Source organism: Gallus gallus, chromosome 7, assembly GCF_016699485.2.
Source record: "Gallus gallus isolate bGalGal1 chromosome 7, bGalGal1.mat.broiler.GRCg7b, whole genome shotgun sequence".
NCBI classification, from domain to species: domain Eukaryota; kingdom Metazoa; phylum Chordata; class Aves; order Galliformes; family Phasianidae; genus Gallus; species Gallus gallus.
The window spans coordinates 4,275,268-4,300,675 of NC_052538.1; the positions used below are offsets into that span (position 1 = coordinate 4,275,268).

The 25,408-nt window shown below is 40.2% G+C and overlaps 1 protein-coding gene and 1 non-coding gene across 4 annotated transcripts in view; one reads left to right on the forward strand and one right to left on the reverse strand.

Annotated features, from left to right (window-relative positions):
- Window positions 1–25,408, reverse strand: part of BARD1 (BRCA1 associated RING domain 1) — a 43,003-nt gene that overhangs the window by 12,221 nt on the left and 5,374 nt on the right. For 2 of the 3 annotated variants that reach the window (XR_005861238.2, XM_040703382.2), the window contains exons 4-10: window positions 18,307–19,271; window positions 10,179–10,259; window positions 9,309–9,481; window positions 5,073–5,183; window positions 2,520–2,628; window positions 1,451–1,580; window positions 455–547 (exon numbers count right to left, since the gene is read on the reverse strand). Coding sequence is in view for 2 of the 3 variants with exons in the window: in XM_040703382.2 (XP_040559316.1) it covers window positions 455–547; window positions 1,451–1,580; window positions 2,520–2,628; window positions 5,073–5,183; window positions 9,309–9,481; window positions 10,179–10,259; window positions 18,307–19,271 (1,662 nt within the window). In the remaining variant the exon portion in view is untranslated. The remainder of the gene's footprint in view (window positions 1–454; window positions 548–1,450; window positions 1,581–2,519; window positions 2,629–5,072; window positions 5,184–9,308; window positions 9,482–10,178; window positions 10,260–18,306; window positions 19,272–25,408) is intronic. The other variant, NM_001031246.2, reaches the window with a different exon arrangement.
- TRNAL-CAG lies at window positions 97–179 on the forward strand. Its single transcript has one exon. It is a non-coding gene; the product is annotated as a tRNA-Leu (tRNA).

The following is a 25,408-nucleotide window of genomic DNA, read 5'->3' on the forward strand; positions in this document are numbered from 1 at the left end:
AGGAGGGAGACATTGCACTGAATTAAATATCCTCGTTTTGGAGATTCAATAAACAAAACCCCACCCTTTACGTTAAGCTGGTAATTAACACGCACAGTCAGGATGGCCGAGCGGTCTAAGGCGCTGCGTTCAGGTCGCAGTCTCCTCTGGAGGCGTGGGTTCGAATCCCACTTCTGACAGCAAGTTATTCTTTTCTAAAGGTGCCTGGACACAGCCCAGGGCAAGCTGTTGTTGTAGTGTACCTGCTTGAGAAGGCATAGGGCCTGGGGGATGGCCTCTAGGGAGGGGTCCCTTCCAATCTCAACCATTCCGGGATTCTGTTCGGTGTCAGCATGTCATTTCTGTGTGGAATTCTGTGCTATTGGACATGTTGTTCAAATGCAATTTTCTCTAGAAGCCTATCCATCATTTCCAATGAGGGAAAAAAAAAGAATTTCATGTATTTAATACTTACACTCAAACTTCAGGACCCAACATCCAGACAGAACAGCCATCATACATTTAACAGTACTTGGCATTGGAACATCAGGAACAACAACGTGGGTTACTAGGAGAAATAAAAGCATGTGAAGATCAGAACCTCAGAAGCATGTCTGAGAAGGAAGCAACTGCTATTTATGAACAAATAGGCTACAATAATCTGCTTTTTGTTGGTATGTGATTTTTGAAGACATGAATATATCTACGTGCTATTAGACATTGTGGGTCTCTACATTCTTGCTGTGAAAAAGTCACATTTTTAGAGGATTGTTGAAAATGTTACCCCATAAACCTGAGTTGCCTTTGAAGAATTATCTTCAACTCTGACACGAATCTTACTATGTGACCACACTGCTTAACACAAAGCTAACAGAAATCACAATTCTGGAGCAGTAATTAGGGCGTGAAAGGAGACATGGAAAAAATTACTTTAGCATTTCCATCACAAGCAGAAGCAGCACTTCAAAGAAAAACTAAAGGGGGGATTAAAGCTATGCTCAAGCACCCCAAAAAGGGGGAGAAAAAAAGATACCTAAATCAGCCCCATCACCTTAGTAAATTAAAAAAACAGTTAAATTTGAAGGAAGGTAGCATAAAAGAAGTCAGCTGATAGTCACAGTTGTATCTAAAGGGACCATCTGCCTAAGATTTAAAGAAGATAAAAAGTTTACAGTATGCCTCATGTGAGCAGATACCGTCTATAAAAGATGTGCAGAGAGAAGAGGTCTCCGAGGAGCACTTAGTGCTTGTTATTTAAAATCCATACACTGTCAAACCGTGGCTCCCCCAGAAGCCTCCTGCTCCAGTAACCAGGCAGACCTTACACGCATTCACATGCAACATTGCACACCATCCTTTGACTACTGCTACAATTCAGGGATTTCAGGAACTACAGTTAAGAATGGTTCCACATAGCATCTTAACAGATAGTGTGCAGAACTGCTGTCACTGTTTTAAGAAAACTACATACCTGTGCTGTTAAATTCAGTACACCTTCGAGCCTTCAGAACTGTTGCTAGCTTGTTCAGCAACTTCTGTTGTTTTGAACTAAGACCGCTCCCCAGGATACCAAGAGGTCCGTCTCTAGGCTGGCTTGGGCTCTGTGATGGCGTGAAGGGAAAGTCCAGCATAAGCCCAGTGCAGACACAGCTTTGAGACCCAGCTACCCTAAAGCCTCAGGCTTTGTAAGAAGGGATCTACATGAATCGGCACCCATCCACTGGCATGCACTCATCCTGAAGCAAGTACAAAATCTGACTGCTTTGCTTGCTATGGAAGAGCTGCATTAGCTTGCATTTACTACAAATGGGAGCAACAGTGACACTCTTACTGATTTAGCTGCAACAGTTTACTTTTCATCAATAGGTATTTTACTGCCTCACTGAGAAGGGATCATAGCAGGCTATATTGCATGAAGTAGAAGAGGCCTACTTGTATCAGCCAGCTCAGTTTAATCATCTCTCATTAGGAAGCAAAAAGCACATCATGAGGGTGCATCTGGATAAGTTTTGGTTACAAATCCAGAAGACTTAAAAAAAAGAAAAAGAAAGAATGAACCAAACCAATAATTCAAAAGGTGTTTTCAGCCACTGAGCTGACATCTTCACTGTCGGTTAAGGGATAACAGGACAATACTGGAACAGACTTAAAAGCAAAAAAGCACCTGGAGCAAAGACTACCAATGCTTTCAGGCAGTTTGGCAAGTAGAACACATTTAAACATGCAGAAAAACACCAATAATAGCAAAGGAACAATACTCCAGGAACAACAGTGTCCATTCTCCTACAACAAAGCACTTTCCCAGGTAAAGCTACCGTAACACGGAATACCGAAGCTCGTAAGTGTCCTGCATATAGTCTAGAAATAATACTATCCACGTTAGCTCCTCAGTCTACTGTAGATCTCCCTATAAAGGCAGAGGCTTAGGCAATCCACCTAGGACCAAGCCTTTGGCACTTACAGGATGAACTCGTGCTTGTTTCTTTAAAAACAAACAAACAAAAACATAACTACAACAATACCCCACACTAAACACTTACCTCAGAAGGCTGGCTAAATGAAAATGATTCATTCTTGACTGGTAACATTAGCACAGACTTCATCTTTTCACTCTCTGCATAGTCCACAGGCCGCAGACCAAATATATTACTGGCAAAACAAGCACAGATGGGTTTAAGTAAATAAAATGTGACTTGATTCTTAACTAACTGGGCATATTAGCTGGGTAGCTTTCCCACCACTACTTTCTAACTAATATGTAATTTCAGCTAAAAACCACAAAGCCTCAAATAAGAGCTGTATCCAAGACAGATGGATACTGAATTACAAGCTGCTGCATTCAGCCGAGGAATAAGGGATGTTCAGCGTGCCATGTTAAGTATACTATAGTTCTTGATAAACTCTTTTGAGATACACTGATATCATTCACAAGACCTAAAAATTTCAGTTTCCATCTTTTCATTGGCCTCAGAGGATTAAGAAAATGCATTTTTAGTTTACGCTTTTGCCACAGAAGGAACACTGGAAGATTCCACCTATTCAGTTAAACACTGGAGTCTGATGCTGTTAGGCTTTTATGGGAAAAGCTATCTGCATTCTTCCTAAGAGCAGAAGCTCCCTCACGCATCCAGAATTTGAGTAAGCATCTTATTTATCTGTGCTGGGCCACAGAACACGTTACAGCCAATTCATTCAAATCTGTGTTTGTTTGGTAATTTTGTTGAAAACTGTTCATCCTATGTGGCATCTCATAGTTATTAGATATGCTTCAAGACCCCTCACCTCCCCCATTCTTTTAACATCCCTGACAGACATGGTTTGCTATAAACACAACATCAAGCACAGCCATGGCTTCTGTCTCTTCCTCACACAGCTTTGCGTTTGCAGGACAGCAGTGAGAAGTGGAAAGCCTGAAACTGCAGAACAGGTGTAAGTGCTGTTAACAAACACGATCCTCTGCCAGCCCCCTTGGGAGATATTCTGCTCCTTCTGCCCTTTGCGGGAATAATGGCCATTCCAGTTGATCCTCTTCTGCTCACCTCATGTAACTCTGGCTGTTAAAATGCATAGTAAGAGCTCATTATGAAGGGGAAGCTTGTCACCAAGAGCAAAGCCCTGACTCAGTGCCTGAAACCTGGCAAGCTTTGTCATCAAGCAATGAAACATTTAAAGAGGTCAAAAAACTGCTGCATCTTTCAAGTGCTGTCTCTTGGTTAGCCACACGTTCCTGTGCAGAGTAAGAATCCAGGAAGCTTTACAGCAAATTCCACGAGGCCATAACTCAACCCAGCCTGAACAAAAGCTCAAATCATTAAATCTTCATTCTGACTACACTGGGGGGGCTTTGGCCAGCTCAAAGTTAAAAGACAGGTCTGACCCCAGACTCTTTCTATGCTCCTGGCTGAGCACAGCTTGCTGACTTCAGCTCTTGGGAACACTACAACCCACAAAAACCCCACATGGGATATTCCGGTATTTTACAGTTTCCAATTTCATATTATTGCCAAACCAGAGCTCTCCTGCGTTACTAATGAGCAGAGAGCCAGCCTAGTACAAATTCTGCAGACTAAAAGATAATTGGTTAAACCTCAGCCCAGTCCTGGGAGTTGTAGCCCATTAAATACTGTCATGCTGTTCCTGCTTTGTCATGCATCATCAGGGTAGCTTTTGCCTTTTCTTTAAATAGGGGTCATATCCCACTCAAACTGCTGCAGGACAGTTTCTCTGAACAACGGATGCAGAGAAACAACAGTAGCACATAGACTAAAGTCATCTTTAGACTTGGATGGCTGGCTGAACTTCTGCTATGAAAAAGTGGGAAGGGAAAAAAAATCCACATTAGTTGCAGAGATTTGGGGGTGTCCTTTCTCCCAAAAGTACAGTAAGATCCTTGACTACTGAAAGAAAAAAACAACCTATCACCTGATGAATATTTACCTTCAGGCCACTGCTATTGTATGTTTAATTGGCAGAAGACATTTGTTAAATACGAGCTGCTCAAATAGGAGCTTAAGCTAGTCCCTCTGTATTCATTTGATTATGTCTTCTCCCCCTCTCTCCCATTGTTTAAGAACATTTTAATCATCGCTTACCAGAGCGCTGCAAAATGCCATCCTGTCATTACGAGCAAAGAATTAATGGCTAGCCATAGGATGTTAAGGTGGTGCAGTTAAAGTGAACCGTAATGAGACTGAGAAATCAGAGCTGGAAAAAAAAAGATGCACACCAGCCCAAGAGATGGGTTTAAGTGTTTTGAATATTCCTATCAAAGCAGTTTGTTGATCAGAAGGGAAAGGGAGGAAAACATCACTGAAATGTGAGAATAGTTCTTCTACAAAGAATACCTAAGATATACCTTTGTAAAACAGATGTTGAATATGGTATTTCTTTGACTTCCTTGTCTAAGAATAAGGACAAAAACCAGACTTTTTCCTTTCACTTTGGCACTTAGAGGTAATCATAACCAGAAAGAGACCAGGTCTCTGTTCAGCTGGTACCATTCTCGGTGTAGTTACTTAAAGGAACTATGCCTAATACATTAGGAATATGCACTCTTTCTAGAACCATGAGCAGGACTGACAAAAGAAACATACTCAAATCTGTCTGCAGTCAAGTTGAAGAGCAAGAGAAACCCTCCATGTTGTTGAGGATTAAAACTTTTGCTCCATATTGTGAGATGAAACTGAGCGCCATTCACATTAGGTCTGCAATAGGAACACAAACACAGCATTTTGAGGAATATCAATAACGTTCCCTATATAGGTTTGTGTTTGCTGAATGTGTCCAAATGACTGCTGAGCTGACAAGTTCCACCTTCAGAGGGAAGACAGACACAAGTGTTACCATCAGACAGTAATGAGTGCCTCTGGTGCTTAAGCCAGAATACGAGGTCTCTAAGGCACACTTTTTTGTACTGGAGTGTAAGAGGGCTTTTTGTAAGTTGATTTAAACATTCAAGAGTCAGATGTATCCTTTGATGCAAACACTCTCCTATTAGTCAGTCATCAAGGAATATTCAGTGGAGGACTCTTAGGGCTCCAGCAAATTCCAATCAAAGAGCAGGATGTCTGTGCTGAGAACAAAGATGAGCCCAATGAAGAGCAACTCAATATAATCTTCTGAGTATGGCTTTACTTGAGACGACAGGTGATATCTTAAGGACTGACCGATCAAAGAGCTTCTTATGAGCAACTTTAAAAATGGGATTCAGTTTATGGTGGAACATCGCTGAATTCTTGGCTACAAAGACTACAAGGAGACTAATTGCTGTAGTGAAAAAGAAATGTAACAGCTACCTCCTACAAGTTTCAGGGAACTTTAAAGAAACAAGCAACCAGGGGAGAACAGAGAGGGACACATCCGTGCCTGTTCCTCCGAAGCCCCAGAATCACATTTACCACTATGCCATTCATAACTGGGGACAACACCCAATCCCTAAACATCCCCCCGGGTTTGTTTGGAATCAGACTCAACTACTCAGACTGCTAACACCTGAGAGAAACAGGGCAACAACAATTTTTACTAATGCTAAACTTATTGCGCATGAAGAACTGGCAAGATAGCCCATTTGAGTGAAAGCATTTAGAAAGTACTGTGAAATTGCAAATGCACAGATCTAATTTTTCTAATCACTTGGCTTGCTGTGAAGCAAGGAAAAAGGCAGAATTCAAGAGTGAGCACGTGAAAAAAAGCTGTAAAGAAATAAATTAGCTATGTGTAGGAGATTAACTTTAAAAACTTAACTAAGCCAGTGGGACAATCAGTAGATCCATTGGTGCATACAATATTTTCCATTTGCACTTCATGCCTTTCCCAGTCAGTGAAGATTTCAAGTGGTAAAAGAATTGCCACTGCCACCAAATCTTACAGATTTCCAAAACAATTCCTTGCAAGGAAGACTGAAATCCTAGAACTGCAATCTGGAAAGAGATGTTGTAGTTCTCACCTGTATTCTCTTTGTCCAAAAGATATGCAGCTGCTTCATGTTATACCTAGTTACTTCCTCATGCCATGATGTCCCTTGGAAAATAGCTGTATTTGTTCCCAGATGTATCTATAATCTCCTACAGCCCAGGAGATCTGAACTGCCTCGAGGTCTTCAGTTAAAATACTTTGTTTCTTTAAATGATATATTTTGTCTTGTACAATCAAGATTCACACCGAAATTCAAAACTACTGCTCTAAGCAGGCTATTCAATGTAATATTTGCTTTAATTCCAATAGATTAACTCTCCAGCACACAGGGGATATTAAGACTTAATCAAGTTACATCTACGGTCAGAACAGCCGCATCAGCCACTTGTGGGGATTTTCATGCTGCATATCTCAAGTAACATTTGAACACATGTCTCATGTTCACAATTCATTAAGGTTAGCTAAAGGAAAAATCTGTGAGTAACCACAGTGAACTATTCAAAAGCTCCCCCACTCTACGAGGCAGTTAAGAATCACTGCAGCACCCTAGGATAAAAGAGGGCCCTCATCCAGCCTGAAAGTTCACTGAGTACTTGCAGAGCCCATGCAATGGCCAAAATGAATTTCATGTGAAGAATTAATACAAAGGCAGTAGCTTAGCAGAACTTGTTATAGTTCTAGCTTACACACTGCCTACCTTTAAATTTAAGGCACTCCTTAAGTACACCCTTCAGAGATGCCAGTTCTGTTCATTACTGCTCAACTTCTACATTAACAGTGCTAGTCATAACATGAAGGTAAGCACATCCCGTATTAAGAACAATGAGGCCAATTATTACTAATCATACCAAATAGACAATGATAGTGCACTATCTGAGGTGATCACCCTGCTCTTGCCTCCTGTTTCTAAAGCACTGCTCAACAGGTCTCCTGCATATACAAAAAGACTGGAGAAAAGCATGCCTCTTGCTAGAGTCTTGACTTCATTATAAGGGTCCCTGCATTCACTAGAAAAAAAATTAAGCTTTTTACATTAAAGGGGTTTCAAATCCACTTATCCAGACAAATCCAACTACTGTTTTAATTAGGATCAGAAGCAGAGGTAGAAATCCACTCTGTAAAGATTTGGTCAGCTGTGGTCCAGGGAAAGATTGAAGCAATTTGTTGTTAAAAACTAGCAGGGCTCAGTAGAAAAGGGAAGGAAGTATAAGACATTCTCAGAAGTCTCACATACACTGTTGTTGTTTATACTGTTTCTTGGCAATGTTTGGAAGAGGTCAGTGAAGTCTTACTATTCAAGTCTGAACACCTCACTTTGAGATCCCTTCTTTTTATGTCTCTTATGTTCACTATAAAATGGAAAAAAACATCCACCCCCTCCTCACTATGATAGGAATATATGCAGTAACACTTCAGACAGGGATGGAGAACATACAGAAGATTTGGAAGCCTCACTTTTTCCAGGGCAGGGAGCAGGCAGTGCTGGTTGGTTTTTTTTTTGCCAAAGCAACGAAACGGATCAAGAAAGGCTATGTTTGTTCCCCAAAAGATTTAAGAAAGTATATTTTTACATATTTACAAACAGCACACAGATTTTGAGTACACTGGAGATTAAGTCAAGAACACTGTGTATTTAGAAGTAAGAAGCCATTTTTAGTACTTAAGGTACTGCAAGAAGTAGCTGGTTGCAGAGTTGTGGCCTAGCCTACATCCCAGTGCCTTAATACACAACTGAATCTTACCAATATTCAGTGAAAACTATGGCCAAGTTTAAGATTTAAATAAATCTTCCCTTCCATCATTAAAAAGCTCCTGTTTCAACAGAAGGTCATGTTTGCTCACATAGAATGAGCTGAAATAGGTTCAGCTTTGTCTCAGTTTGTCTAAGCCCACGCAACAGAGATTAAGGCTAATAAGAGATCTGAAAAGTCCCAGTGCTGGCATTTGGACTCTCTGCCATGCAAACCCTACAGCACTCAAATCCTGTCGAAAACTTGCATCAAAGCTGTTGTCTGTGCTACACTTGCAGATACCAGGCAGACAAGTGGTAAGTGTCACACAACCAGAGAGCAATACATCAGTGGTTTGAAAATTAGTTTCTGAAGTTGTCAACTTAAGGTGTAATGTGCAGGCCTTTGTTGTTCAAGAACAAAGTGAAGATGAACAATTGATCCTTTTTCACAGTTTGGATGGTTTATTGTGTGTGCTTGTTTTTCCCCTTCTTCAACTCCAGTGTTTTCAAAACTATGACTGCTTTTGAAAATCCTATGCTTTTCTTGAGAATACCTCAATTCTGTGATCTTCAAGAGTGAATACTGTGAGCTGAAGTGATTAAACTGAATTTGCTTATGTTTTGTTATGCTCCTGACAAGGAAATTTATGTCACGCAGGACTTCATCCTGTCTTGTTACACACACAGACCCCTCTATTGACATGTGTTGGGTGCTCCTGGCACAACAGCAATACTAAAACACCTACAACCACATTTAACAGCTGGCAAACTAAAAGCCTGAAAATTGAAACACCTTCTGCTAGCAAGGAGTGCAGGGAAAGTAAAAAACCAGCTGTAGCAGTTCAAAGCTCATCTAGTTCAGCATTCCATATCTCACTCAGCTATAACAAAATACCAACAGAAGAGTGTTAAAATAGGACAAACATATTTTGTTACTTTCCTAGGACAGTCCCCAGCTATTTATGACTTGGACATCTTCAAAAAAGTCTAGGACAAAGTGAAATGGAAACGAAACACCTTGCAAAGGGGTGGATATAAGTACAACACAGCATACAATGTTTAACGTCTCCACTACCACTAGAAATAATCGCATTTAATTACTAGCTTTGCTTCATATTTACTTCTCATACATCCTGGATACTGTAGCTGGTGCTACAGCTTAAACAGCATTACATCTACTCACACTGCATCACGGGAGGCACCATGCAGAAGCAGCAGCTCAACAATGCTCACGTGCCCATTCTTGGCAGCGTCGTGAAGGGGCGAATCGTTCTGATAGCCTGTAGAATTCACCAGTGCTTTGTGTTGTAACAACAGCTCCACCACCTCTTGGTGCCCATGGTTACATGCCTCATGCTAGCATAGCGAGTCCACATGCAGTAAAGAGAGAAAACTCAAGTGAAACAGAGTTCAGAGGAAGGGCCTCTGTCACACCAGTTAACATGCTCATTTTCAAACCCTCTCAGAAGATAATCAGGGAAAACGATGCAAGGATACTGCATTACATTCCCAACATGAACTAACCTCAGAACCTGGCACTAATAACAAGCACAGAGAGGAGGCGAACAAAGGCCAATTGTGTTCAAATTAGACCACAAAGAACAAAGCCTCACAGATTACAGGCTCAGTCAAGAGTACTGTTTAGGAGAGAAAGACGTTGCAGAGAAAAGCCTTCTATTTATTCTCTGTACTTCAAGTGTGCGATACTTTTTCATTCAACCATTTCATCTACTTCCAAAAATGTTAAGAAAAACACCAAGGACATTAAGTACTCATGAAATACAGATGTCTGTAACCAATCACTTTCTAGGTATCATAGTCACATTTTCTGCATTTGCAGAATCTCAGATAGATCAGTTGCAGTTCCAACCCAGCAGAGGAAAGTTGGAGTTGGCTGCAGCTGTTAATAATAAATTCTTTTACACCATCATCATTTTCTATCTTGAACAATTCTTTGTCACCTAAGTGTGTATAAAGGGAACCAACGCATGAAAAAAGGAGGGATGAAATGAAATCTGATGGAAAGACATAAGGCAAGAAGTCTACAACTCACCAGTGGTGTCCAGCCAGCATTGTCCTTAACATTGGGATCTGCCCCATTTTTCAGCAGCTCTTCAACAGCTGCTAAGTCACCCTACGTAGAGGAGAAATAATTATCATTACAGAGTAATGAAGACACACAAAAACAACAGATTTAAGAGATGCTTTATTCCAGGTTTACTTGCAATGACAGTAACATTAAATCAGTCCTCCACTTGGAAACTGCTAGGATAACAGAAACTTTGCTGATTTGGAAACAACCGTTTATCACTGCTGTTCGATTGGAAGTAGCTGCCCATTTTCCCCAGATACATATGCACCTGATTTTAACGTAAAAAATATAATTGTCTCAACACAGAGTCCTGAAATGGAAAGTTTGATCTGGTACACCAGAATCAACTGCAAGGACAAGGAACACTCATTCAGAAGTTATTTGTCCTTCTGATCTTTTCTCCTCCTTTTTTCTTCCTCTTTGAGGTGTAAATGATTGGCTAGAAACATGTGCAGGTAAAACAGACTAATAAGCCAAAAAAGCTCCTGTAGATTGTTTTCCCCCCCACAAGTCAAAAGGAAAATATTTCTATTTAACATTGAAATTACTACTTACATTGAATCTTACTGAAACTCTGACACTTATTCTAACACAATAGTTTTCAATTGCTTTTTGGAAAACATGTTATATTCAGGTTTTACTTTAAGCAAGGAAATGAAAATACGAGAAGCTGATTTCTGCTTGGCCTCTCATCTGTCTCCATAATAATATGGCAAAAGAAGCTACTGGGCAGAGTTGGTGAAGGCATTTCAAGACAGTAGCTAACACGTACCCTAGAGCAAGGTATTAAACACTAACATGTAAACTGGTATTTTGCCCTCGTCCTTAACCAAACTTGCAACGTATGAATATAATCAGCTATAGGGAAAAAAGTTTATTCCATGATACACAAAGTTTTGTACCTCACGTAGCATCAAGGAACTGTTATTCTACAGCACATCTTAGGAAAATGTGAGAAAATATTAAGTCTTAAGTACAACAGAAATACACTTAATCCCATTTATTTTTGTTAGTAGGGAGCACTGCTGAAAAACAACTGTTTTAATCTTCACTCTCTAGTTAGAAAAAAATATGAAGATATCAGACTCTGCTCAGTACAAACAAATCCAGCAGGCAACAACTCAAAATTCGCACAGAAAGCACTGAGAATCACTGGCTCTACAGCAGTCAAGCAAATTAGATGGCAGGGAAGTTTCATGCATTGTATTCACAACCTAGATGTCCCAGTAAAGCATTACATTTCAAAGCAATTTAAGAATATGCTGCTGCTAGAATGCTTTACGGTTGCAAGGTAACAGACACGCATCAAATCTCAACAGTTACTCAGAAACAGCTCAGATGGTAACATCAGCATCGGATCTTTGTCCACAGAGAGAAGATACAATTATCTATAATAAGCAAGATCTGAGCTTATCATTTAAAGTTAAGTTTGCAAACACGTATAGCAAAGGTTTGACATCTTGATAGTACTCCCCTCTAGAGCAGTAAGCATAGCTAATCATCTGTGTGGGCACCAGAGTACCGTAGCTGCTCGGAACAGTAATGTAAATGTTGATTTGTAAAGCATTACTGTAGTTTTACCAAAAGAAGCGTAGTTGGCGTGGACAACAGAACAACATCCGCAGAATAAAAAAGAGATCAGAATCAAAAAATGGGAAGATCAGTGTTTTGCTGTTCAGAGAAGTATTTTGACATCCCGCCCAGCTGTAAATGGAACCCACTCCCCGCAAGCAGCATCTTACGATGGGATTGACAGAAGGGTGGGAAGCTGTCATGTCAGTTGTGCTGTGCAGTGACTGCAGACGTGCTGTCAATCAGGACTGCAAGAGATATGTAAAGAAACTGTTCGTAGCCTCAAAATAGGAAGCAGCATAGCATTTAATGGACTACTTCATTTCTGGCTACGTCATATGATAGGAGAGCATGCCTTTTTGAGGTCAGAACTAAATGATTGTTGAGGTCTCCTCCAAACCAAGCTGTTCTGTGATGATGTGCCCCCAAGAAGCAGTTTGATTGAATATCCTCTTGTGAAGCAGGAATTTCAAGGAGCAGATTCTTAGCAAACACCCTAAAGCCCCTCCTGCAAGGTGGGGTACTGGCACCAGAGGGTCATACAAAGTGATGGGTTAACAGGTGGTCAAAGCTGATAGTTACTCATAAGTTAGTGCTCAGGTCAATTCTAAACAAGAAAGGGTAAACATCTGGTAGGGGCAAAGCCCAGTCACAGAAATCAGTGTACCATCTTCCAGGAGTCCACGCTTTTACCCAGCTATTGCTTTGAGGTTACTCATTCAAACATGCTTCATAAAGCCTACTGTAGGGAACTTGCTTTAGCAGAGGGTTGGATTTCATGCCCAGGTGTCCCTTCCAACCCCTACAATCTCATGAATTATGCCTTGACTGATACTGAAATATATTATGTGCATTTGGTCCCTTAAATTCCCTTGTGCCCAGCAGTGCCAGCAGAAAATCACCAATCCCCAACAGTCAAAGCTACACCAGTGGGGCCCAACAGCTTGAGTTCAGTCTGCAGCCAGAGTGGAAACAACTGGAGATGCTGCTTGTTCAGAAGCAAATAGGACAAACATCAGGTAGAAAAATCACTAACATTAAAAGGCTCGTGGTAATGTTGATTTTTTACATCTCATTATCAATGATAGATTCCAACCAGCTTCTAAAGAATCAAACTATCGCAGAGCATAACATTATCTGTTTGAAAGAAGTAAAGTAAAGGACATTATAAGCTCATAACCAACTTTATATATAGTGACAACAACATAATGGATTGGGTTTGCTCTTCCTCTGCTTAAGGGAGCTCGGAAAAGTCACAGAAGCAGGAAAGGCATTGGGGCCATCTGTTGGCAGGTCCAGAAGATAGCGTTGCATTAGCTTACAAAGAGAAGGGTATTTACACAGCTTTGAAAGCACGTCCCTCCCAGTGAACATTAAGCTCCCGCAGATGCTGATGGCATAAACCCAGCAAACCATCCCCACTTGGCTCGAACAACAGTCTGGGTTCTTTCCCCCCCACCCCCTTCAAGTCCTAACATCGGTTGTGTCATGAACAAGAACAGATGGTTAAGAACAATTGCAAGTGTCCCTTTAGGCACATTTTTGACATTTTCTCCTTTACTACTTCCATTAACCATACACATTTTCCACTGAAAGTCACCTTTAAATTATTAAGTTAATGTAAAAATTCTACCAGTTCAGAAACTAAACTCAAAGAGTTAGGGTTAAAAACCTGTACAACATCAACCAAGCACTTCTCCCTTTGCTCGCCCAAGAGATTTCAACCTTTGGGTCAAACAAATGAACAAAAAACCCATTCAAACCCAAACATGCTTGCTTGTTAAGATACAACACAGCAGGAAGAAAACCACAGCTCACAAGAAGTGGTTGAAGAGGACCAAAAATGAATTACAGCATGCTTATAGTGATTACGAATGCTCCATTCAACTGTTTCCAGTAAACAGCAAGTTTCTCACCTCCAATTTCTCTGAATTAATTCTCTAACCACGATGGCAGCAACCATAAAGGCAATCTGGTTACGATGGGAAAAATACCAAGAGGAAGATGTCTGCTGAAACACTGACAATAGAAAATGCTGCTGGCCTAGGAACCTGAGATATCCTTGGGAAATACAGAGGGCATCATACACAAGCAGCTGGATACATAAGAACTTGAAACATCTGGAAATATCCTTAATAAGCACAAGGAAACTGCAATCATCACCTGGAAAAAACAGAAGTACTTCTGTGAAAAGTAAAATTCAGTCTGGGAAAGCAAGAATTGGACTAAGAAAATACAAACCAGCAACTTCAATTGGCTGTTCTAGGTAGAGGAACAGAAGTCAGCAACATCTCCTGGCTGCTCCGAGTGCTGGTATCCTACACCTCCTACGCCTTTGAGGATGAAGTAACTCACTGCCTGCCCAAACTGAAGCTTCTCTCAGAGGTTCCACTGCATAAACTTCTCTGCATCAGAACTCCTGGATACCTGAGGATGCCTGGTTGATGTCAGACTCCATGAAACACACCAGCTCTGATGTGAAATTCTACCAGTGTTGATCAGCCCCACTCCTAAGAGCAGCTTGGTGAGTACTGTACCAGCAACACTTTCAAATAATACAGACAAGTGTGCACGTGGCTAATTAATCCTAAGTATATAATTGCTTTACTAGTGTTAATTTGTATTAACTTGCACTAAAAATGCTTTGTTTTGTTAAGATTATATGTCCTTGAGTATTACAGAATCCTAGAAACCCACTCTCAAAAATAGCTTTAGAGCAGACTGAGGTGCTAAGCCTGCACCTGAATCATCCTGCCAGTTTCTAACAGACCTCCTTTCTCCAATAAAATGTATGTTATGCTCAGTCACTTGCACAGAATCAGGCCTGGACAAGACCTCAGACCAAGGGATGCACTAACTCACCATGAAGCAGCTGGAGTGAAGGATGCTGTTTGTCCACTGCCTAAAGGCTAAAGAGGAACAGCAGCAAGGGATGCTTTTGCCTCTCACATGCATGTGCGGCCCAACATTTAATCATGAGTTAGATACGTATCTGGTACCAAAAGGAAGGAATTGTACAGCTGGCAAGGTCAGATGACTACCTAAAAAGGACCCAAATGGTTTAGAGGTTGGTCACCCGATGCTCACAAAAACCTTCTTTCCTTCTTTCAGGTCATCATTACACAACTGGTAACAAAGTAATAAAAAGGAACGCTCTCACAGGCTTAGAGGGAATTACCTAGCAGTATCGCAGTGCTAAGCATAATGAATATGGAGAGTCCAACTCAGTGGGCTAACCATGGGTAAAGCTTCCACAAAATCCCCTTCTTTCCACACTAGCTAGTTGGTACAGCATCTGAAATCTAAGTAGTATTGAGTCACATTTTTGAGCATCGCATAAGTAAGAGAGCTCGTACTGTGAATAACTCATTATTTTATTGTTAAAGAAAACAGTAACACCTTATACAGATGGACGGTTGAAGGGGCAATTTCCCACCAGGTTAGAATATCAGGAGTGCAGAAGGGCATGTTTTGTATCTTGACTAATTTGAAGTTTTACCTTTAATGACTATGGAGGAAGATAAACACGAGTGCTGTCTGCTGAGGGAAGTGCTGCATTTATTTTCATTTATTACTGCAACTCAGCATTAAGTTCATCCATTCTAGAATCGTTCTTGAGAGCCATTCTGATTTCACTCAGTTTATCACCAGAGTAGAAGTACTAAATGGGAACAGCCCCTCAGAATCATTCGAAACAGCACAATACACTTAATTTTAATGCCTCGTAATGTTGTTAATTATCTATTTTAAATAAGAAAAAACAGAGAAGTCAATTAGCTTTCATTACCTCCAGAGTATTAGACCCTAACAGCTAATGAAAATAACATATTTTTTATAATTAATTAAGTCCCAGAAAACTAGACTTTGTTTCACTTGGGAGAGGGTGGCAGCTCCAAGACTTTCTCATTACACACATGGAAAAACATTGCAGGCTGCAAAAACATGAAGAAATATTCACCCGTAACACAACACTGGAAGAAAAATCCCTCTTCCAGAAACCAAAGATCTGGCAGGGATTTTGTTAGAGGCACAGTGGGAATACAGATACAGCAGGCAACCAAATATTTTCAAGACTAACTTATTTGAGAACATACCTGCCATTTGTCATAAGGTACAGCAAAGTTCCTACAAAAAGGAATCTAGAATGACACAGCTTATACGGAAGATGCCTGAATGCAATAATGTTTTCTTGCAGTGGCTGTACGTTCCCAGCAGATTCATGACAGTGAATCACAATTACTTGTTCACTGCTTTGCAAAGTTAGCAAAACACATCACCAATAGCTCGCTGGAAAGATTAAGTCTTCACATCATCCTGGCCTGAGCAACTTGGTCTTAATCCACTTCATCATGGACTAGTACTGGTTGCCAGGTGACACAGCAGCTTCTCATGAATGCCCTAACACACCCATAGCAGTGAAGTTATGTAAAAAGAGAAAGAATATCACAAATCGGAGAATTACGGGGGTTGGAAGGGACTTCAAGAGATCATTGAGCCCACATGAAAAGGAAATAATCCACACTGCCTCCCTCTACAGATAAGGAGCTAAGGTTCAGAGACAGTAAAACAGTTTCTTCAGAGTTGAGCAGCTGGACATAGATAAAAGTAAACCATAAGCAAAAGGCCACTCTCCCTGCCTTATTTTAACTATGTTTAACAGAGTGTGGTAACTTTAGGACCATCCTTAGGCCCTATCTAGTTAACCAAGCCTTATAACAAGCATCACAATACAGACAGAATCAAAGGGTTGGTTCTTTCTTTATACAGCAGAACCAATAAGGAATGGAAGCTACTTCCCACCCTGCTCAGTGATTACTAAAACATAAATCAAAATGAATCATAGAATTGCTCAGGTTGGAAAAGACCTTCAAGATAATCAAGTCCAACTGCAACCTAACCATACCACCCTCACCCAAAGGGCCGACAAAGCATTAAGGTGTCTGCCTACTGCACTGCCCACACTACAACTGGAGTTCAGCCTTCCTGTCCCTGAAGCAGCCCTACTTCTTTTTTCTCAGGTAATGCTGTACCAATGCTGACAACAATACTACCAACTTTTGACAGCTGCAACACATTTATTCTTGTCTCTATAGCATCGGGTATCTTCTTTTTGTTCATCTTCAAAATGCTCTGCAATGAAAAGCCACCTTATTGGCATATCAGTTTTTACCTCAAATCTCGCAATATATCATATCAATGCTCTTTTCTTGGATGAAGTACTTGTGTTCCAAAGAAGCATGAGGCATGGAAACCACAACTGTGTCAACACTCATCAAGGTAGGTCAATTTTTACAATGAGTCACAATACTGTTCTTCAGAAATTCCCAGAAAATCATGGAAGGATAATCTGCAACCAAGTGTTTTAATAAAGAGGACTTCGGAAGAGAAGAAACAAGATCTATCCTTTAAAGCTCTTGAGTCCTGTGAGGACAACATCTCATTTTCTCTTTCCTAATTCAGTATTAATGGCATCAAGTAAGAGATGTGAACTCAGCTCAGCTGCCACTTCCACTTAGAAAGGTCTCATGTGCAGCAGGAGTGGCTTATTAGGATGCCTTTGAAAGAGGACACAGTTATTTATCAAGAACAGCCTTTGTCTTGACAAATAGAAGTGCAGTATAAATGTCAGGATGCTTACAGGTGAATCAATTCTACCAGCAAAGGCAGCTGATTAACAACACAGCATTCCTATATTATGATTTAGCACAAAGAAGATTTAAATTGCTGGGGTATAAAGTCTTTATAATGCGGCTCTTCTCTGTGAGGGCATTACAACACCTTTGATGAGACTGACTGCAAGTTTTCAGCTTACCCCATCTGCAGGTAGCTTCTACAAGGATAACTTCTGCAAAGAGCAAAGGCCATGGAGTTTTACCACAGCAGAAATTGGCTAGCACAATAACAGCAAGATGAGTGGCAGGTGTCATTCTATGAATAATATTGATCATATACAAAAATCTCCCAAGACAATCTCAACTCTGTCCTCATGCTCCCTTATCTACTGTAAGGGCAGCACACTTGGAGTGGGGCTCAACACAGAAATCCCAGGGTACACTATTTGGTGCCTTCTGAGCTAACACTAGCATCAGATGGAGATCCTAAAGATAACCAAGTACTTAATCTCATCCTGGCAGTTACCAGGTCAAGTTAAACTGACCAAGATCACTCCATGAGATATGAAAAACCTAAATAAACTCCTTACTGCAAGTTAGAGACAATTTTCAGCACGTAAGGTCAAAACTTTGGAATGGTTATCACTCCTCAGAACCTGTAAGTGTGAGTGACACTTAAAATACCCTAAGATCCTCAATAATAAGTATCTATGATGATTCCAATAGTCATTTCTTTATGAAGTCAGAGAAACAAGTTGGAAAGCACTCACTAAACGCAGAGGAAGACCATAAAATTAGCCTTGCCCACAAACTCAGAATGTGCTGAAGTGGTTTTCGGGATATTTCAAATACAACGTTGCCTTTTTAAACCCATTTAAAGGTAAAATAGAAGATGACAGTCCTACCTTGATGGAAGCAATATGGAGCAAAGTCTCCCCTTTGTAATTTCTTCTGGCAATTGGGTTACTACCAGGGGACTTGAACACAGAAGGACTCTGTGGTATTCCTACTTGATCACAAGCCTTGAAAGTAGATGGAGTAGAGGGAGATTTTGGAAGTAAAGGACTACTTGCTGCAGAGCTTCTCGTCTTCATTGCACTGCCACAGACCTGAACAGGTGTCCTGGGTTCGGTCACTTGGGGGATAGGGCAATCCTGAGACAAGTCCTCTGAGCAAGAAGTCTGGCTGTCTGAATTCCTGTTAAGGCTCCCCTCACTTCTTCGTCTTTTCGTCTGAGAAGTACCTGGGAGTTTTGATTGCTCCCTTCCACGTTTCAAATGCATTGCTTTGCTTTCTATTGATGGCGATTTCTCTGCAGCACAGTTTGTTTCCTTGCTGACTTGTACAGGACAGACAGCCTTATTGTTATCTTCCTCCTGTGAGGATTTCACCTCTGGAGATACTTCCACTTCTACCAAGTTTTTGGTGGAGTCAACTTCCTGTATAGATTCCTGTGGAAGTGTCTCTTTGGGGCTATGTTGCTCTGGAGTGCACAGGACAACAGGCTCATTGCAAATGGTCACACACTTTTCCTTGGAAGCCTTCTCCTCAACCCCTTCTTTTTGCTCAGGCTTCTCTAAACCCCACGCTTTGTTGATGTCTGCTAGACGTTTTTTCTTCATCTTCTTACTCTGCCTCTGAGTTGGTTTTTTTGTTGGTTTGGAGGGCTTTTCATGAACAGGGGAAGGAAAGAAATGATAAACTGAAGATGGGTCTTGACAAAGGTCATTACTGTTAGTCTTTGGCTGATTCTTGTTCACGATGCATCGAATCTTCCTACTTCTCGGGCTGAACCACATTTTGATTTGTCCCTTCTTACTGTTTTCTCCGAAATCTGAGCACATTGGTGTAGGCGTAGATTCCATTGAATCTAAGAAAGGGGAGAAGAAAAATAATTCAGAGAGTACTCTTCAGAAGAGCACCACAACCACTTGCCTTGCTGGGCAAGCAAACACCCAGGTTGAGACACTTCCTTAACTCCCTGGGTTGGCAAGGCAGCATGCATATACAATTTCTGACCAGGTTACACAGAGGAGAAACTATTTCTCTCTCAGAGTTTTCCTTGGAAACAGGTCTACCAAAGTAGCCTATGCAGACACCAGTACAGAAACTATTTCCTGAAGCAGTATTACAGTTTATCTGAGGAAAAATGCAAAGAGTTACTGCAAGCAATAAAAATAAAATTGCTTATAAGGATGTTAAATATTCCTCACAAATGTTGATTAATCCCACAGATATAGCAGATGAGTCAGAGGAACATACAAAATGTACAAGTAATTGTATCCTGTTATCTGATCCTCTAACCCTTGGTAGTAAATAACTGCAAGGAATGCTTTGATCATCTCAAACACTTCTTTAAAAATGTGCAATGGAGCAATTTTGTAAGTCACAATGTACAGCAAAGTACAAATCAATAACCAGAATGACAGAGGAATATCCTGTACAGGGAACAACAGTTGAAAACAAGGGCTATAACATCTCCTCAATGGCTTAAATAATAAAGACCATTAAGTGACCTCTAAGTTAAACATTCATTTAACAACTCTTTCAATCCAAGAGAACTGAAACAGATCACAGATTCATCCTTGGAAATCTAAGTTGTTTTAGGTTACTCAGGTAAGTCCTGTGAAGTAAACATGACACACTAAGGACACTGAAACAACGAGCGCGTCTCCTTGTCTCCATTACCTCCAAGCCCCCAGAACTACATTACCATTCACAGAAGTCCTGCTGATGTGTTAACAATTGGGATCACAAAACCAATATTCATTTTGCTTTGGAAGGCAGGTGAAATGCTTCTGTTTTTAAGAAAGATTACTGTGCTGTTTTTTCTTTAAAAAAAATATAGAAAAACCAATTATACAAAGTCTTAGTTATTGAAATTGAAAGACAGACACTAAATGCAACAACATACTACCTTTAATGTGTTAACTTTCTAAGGATAATTTGTCTTACCTATGCTTTCTCTCATTTTTCCATGGACATAACCACAACCTGTTTTTCGCAACAAACTGGGATGAACTCATTACACAAAGTAGTCCCAATCCCTTACACACAATAATGCATGTCTATAATTATTTCACTTAAAACAAAGCTGTACAGTTAGCAATCCAGTATCATTTTTCTTTTAAAGCATTTTTCTTTTAAAGCATTTCAAGGTTAAACGTTTCCTTAAATTTGATTTAAACTACCCTACTTACCCCTCAAATTAAAAGAGACTCCTAGGTACGAGCAGATTTAGCTGGAGGGATATGTAAGGCATCAGACAAAAGTGTATTTAAGAATACAGCTTGAGGCTAGCTAATCAATCATTTACTTATTTAATAGAAGCAATACCATACCAGCAAGATAATTACCAAGTACAGAACTGCAGCTATTTGGTTCTCCTTCAGGGTTGGGCTTGGTACAAACAGAATAAAAGGACTGAAATTGAGGCTCAAATCTCATAACAAGCTATCCTTCAGGAAGATATAATACCCAACTTCAATTTGACAATAACATCTTAAGAAAAAGAACTTGATTGCAAAACAGATGCAAAACATAAGAGTTACTATTTATTTGTCTTGCCTTCATTGTTTACACAATGAGAAGATTCCCTTCTAGAATATTTACCTTGCTAGGACTACCAGCCATCTCCAAGTAAAGAGCACGAATGAAATCAGCCAGCAAAAGTAATTTGTCCAACAATTTTGTGATGGCCAGAATTCCTTTTGATGTGTACAGCACAGGAGGACTTTAAAGTCCAAGTGACAAACGCAATCAAAGGCACTGTCCTTCAGAAGCAGGATCTAAAGCAGTGTAACACAATTAAGTATTTACACTGGAAGCTCTCTACATACCACTTCTGGCAGCAAGAGAGCTCGTGAACAATTCACCACAAGAGTTTTTAAACGGATTTGTTCATTACTGGTTGCTCATCGGGGACTTAGTAGTCAGGTTACTGAACACCTGCCAAAAAATACATCAAGTAAATGCTTTCCTATGATTATTTTTCCTCACACATGACTACTTCACACGTCAAAGAGCATGTTTTTCAATTGCGGAGGCATTCACGGAAGGAGATCAATAGGCCAGGCAGACTGTGAAGGATTCTCTCCACACACCCAGAGGTCAGCCATGCAAACCCAGGGAAGCTCCTGCAGCTTCGCTCAGGTGGTGAGCACCCTTTGGCCACTCTTCACAAAGTCCATTTTTCAGGATGTTCTGTAGCTATCATCAGCTTTACCTGAACAGTTCTGCATAGCAACTGCTAAGAAACGCTGTTCTCAAATTCTGCTTCCCTCTCTTCTGTTTCTGAAGTTCTCAAGGCAGGGAATATAAATAATAGGGACAAATGGCACATCTATCCTCCCTGAAAATCTGTTCCTTTAATGGACTCAGAGCTGGGACAGAGAGAGAGAAAAGACAGCGCTTAGAAGCTGAAAGGAAGTTGTTGCAGTTTACTATGTAAATGTTCATTTATATAAAGAGGGAATGATCTGGCAGCTAAGTGCATTCAGTCGAACTACCTTCAGAGAAAATTGCTCATAGAAAAATCGATCCAAAGGAATTCTTTCCTGTCTTGAAGTTGGAGGCCAATTCACAGAGCCTGCATCTCAACAGGAATGGAAAAATGACTGTGTAATGACTGTGTATGATTAAGATGTAATTGGCTTATTAATACATGCAAGCTTTTTTAAGATTCTTTGAGACAAGGTAAATCAGTAAAGCGTGACTTACTCATTCTAGATTTTAAACATTTATATTAGTGTAAAGATTATCCACAATAGCAGTGTTAGAAAGAGCCTACAATAAAAGTAATATATTTACTCTCCGTTGCTTATGTACTAAATACTATATCAACATACACAAGCTTATCTGAATACTTTCTAAATTAGGCTCTTTGTACATAATAACCACAAGATTCTTAATGCTGACATTTAATAGAATTCAATTTCTTGAGTGTTAAAAAAAGGACTGAGACAAAAATAATGGTAGATACAAGTGGAGTGCCACGGTTCCAAGTTTTGCTGTAGTGCAATAACAGACTAGAGCAGGGAAAAAAAAGAAGCAATTAGAAAATGTAGTTTAGCTATCATTAATCTGCATCAAAGGAATATAATGATGCACATTGTGTGCCTTTCAAATTATTCTCTATTATGGGTTTCAGAACAGAAGTTGAGAAATCTCTTTGACAAACTAGTCCCTTATTAAAAATCAAAGGGAAGTGCTTTGGTACCATCTGTGCAACATTAGAGCCTTCACTGAAGAATGATTATTTTGCAAGTTAAGTATTCAGCACAGGAGAAAAAGGGAGAAATTCCAGCTATTCAAAAACTCAGTTTTAGCTATTAAGAAAAGTGTCATAGCATACATGAAATGCAATACAATCTGTTACAACAGTTCAACATCCCCCCCCCTCCACATCAGAAAACTGAGAAACTGAACTGTGATGCTATGAAGACTAATCAAAAGTTAATTTCTCCTACTGTCCACCAATATCAATATAAGCTTGTGAAAATTTGACTAATACCTGCAAAGTTTCAGCTCTGTGTGATAAAGAGGAGAAGGGTTGGGGGATGAAATGCTCTGTGAAGCAGATTACATTACAAAGAATAAGGTAAAATCACCTAAAGTGACTGCTGGGATCATTTATGATGGCATTCCCAAAGAATACCACACAAACACCTGTAGTATTTAGAAACTCCTTTTCAAGAGCATTACTGTCAATCATCCATCATCTCTTGCAGCTACATACTTTGCCCGCAATTCAACAAGTTCTTACTAATTACCCACCATAACGATAGTAATGTTATATTGTAGAGTAAATGCAAGTAGTAAGCTACACTTGAAAAGGGAATCAAAAACAGTGGGGGTGGGGGGAGAAAGCCTTGCAAATCCTAACGGATGGTAACAAGAAAGTGAAAATAATCCAAGAACTAACAGCTTCTTTCCTCTTTTTAAAGGAGATAGGGGCATTTCTACCCTAACAAAGTCAGAAGTGGAATTAGGCCACTTAATACTCATCATTAGCTGATAGAGAAACAGCCATACTCTCAGGAGAAAGATGCTACGATCTGTCTCTGCTACAAAGTTTGGAGACGTCCTCAAAATGTGAAAGCGATAAGCCACAGAGTAATTCCACACATTGGAGGCTTTAATCAAACACCCTTAGTTCTGTAAAATAAGGCAATCTTGATACTTCACTGGCCAAATAAAAAAGTTTCTGATTTGGAACTTGTTCTGATAAACAACCCACAGATTGAAAGATTACTCCTTTATCTGATGTTGATGCAACTGACTACATGCATTTTTGCCAGCAAGGTTCCCTTCTACACACATTCCATTGAAGTGATTTTTCATGTGAAGTAGGAAACTTCTCTAGAGGAAAAAAAACTGAACTTTAACAAAACAAACGCATGTGAGATAACAGAACCACCACCTAGCTTTACTCTCTGCTAAAACCAGCAATTAAGAAGACACCACGTTTTTTGGAAGAGCTGTATACAAGTTGAAGGTAACTTTGGACAGCGCATGCTGTTGCAGACTTATTAATTGGAGCTGGTATGCTGTAGTCTCTTGCGTGTCCAAGTCTGTTTCAACACGAAGCAACACAAATTTGTTTATACTTGTCCAGCTCTGAAATGAAGGTGGAAGATTGAAACATACCTCATCCAGTCAGGTGATAATGTCTTAAACTACTCCATTGACGTTCACCATGGAATTCTTCCAATATAGTTTAAGCCCTTCCTCCTCAGTCTCAGGATCACAGAATTGTAGGGATTGGAAAGGACCTTTAGAGACCACTGAGTCCGAGGTCCCATGTCAACAGGAAGAGAACAGTGCTTCAACTGAAAAACTGACTTATCTTATACAAAAGTCATGATCTTAAATAGTGGCTACCAAAGCCACTGGATTTGAAGTGCATTCAACAAGTATTTGCTCTATAATAAAGGCACAAAATAGAGTCAACGTAAATGCCTTGCATGGACTGAGATCTGTGGCAAGTTTCTTAACCTCTGTCCGTGCTTGTCACTGCTTCAAACATCTAGGTGTAGCCAGAAGTGTTCTCATTTTTCCTGTCCATCTTCTGTGCTGTTTATCAGCACCAAAACTTTACTAGTGTCATTCTTGCTCAACTGAAAAAAAAAATTAAGCAACAGAAGACAGATCAATTCTGGCAGCTATTTTCTCACCTGTAAGACCACAGCAAAAGCCCAGAAGAACTTTTGTTCATTCCAAGGAAGCCATCTTTCTTCTTTATTTAAGCTAGTCTCCAAGCATCTCAGTGGCTTTTGCTAATCTGGCCCCTATTGAGCCTACCAACCCATCAACCACAATTCTCAAGAGGTCTTGGAGTCAGCAACACAAAAGAGTGCTGGCGAACAAACTGAAGAGTGAGGTGCAAATACTCCATCTATCAAAACAGCCAGCCAGATTCCCACTGTCCTTGTAAAGATACGACAACAGGCAGTGAAAAGGACATAACATCTCTAATGAATTCATTTTGAGATTCAGCTTTTGCTACCTACAGCTTGCATTTTCTATCCACATTCTATTTGCCAGTCCTCCCCGGTCACATCCCTCGTATTATTCTGTACTGTCATCTGTTGCGCTTCCCTTTAAATTAAAAGAGAAGGATAATCTGTTCTGTGCAATCTTCCCTGAATTATTTGCTACTGTTTCTTAGAACAAACACAGCTGTGCAGAAAACTGTCCTTTATCCCAGTGGAGTAGCAGGCAAGATCCCTCCTCCTTCGCACCGTGGAACTTGAGGGCTTCAACTCTAACCTTTTCAGATATTCAAAAACAGATGTATGAAACAATTCCCATTTCAACTGCTTTTTCTTCTGCTTCTTTTCCTTTCCTCCATAGGAATATGATTGCTGACCTTCTAACAGAAGGAGAAGGAAATACTGTTGATGGAGCAGAAGTAGCGCTGCAAGAACACGAAGGCAACTTCTAAACAAGAAGAGCCCAATTTGCCAAACTCAAACATATTTCACTTTGTATATATTAACTTCAAGA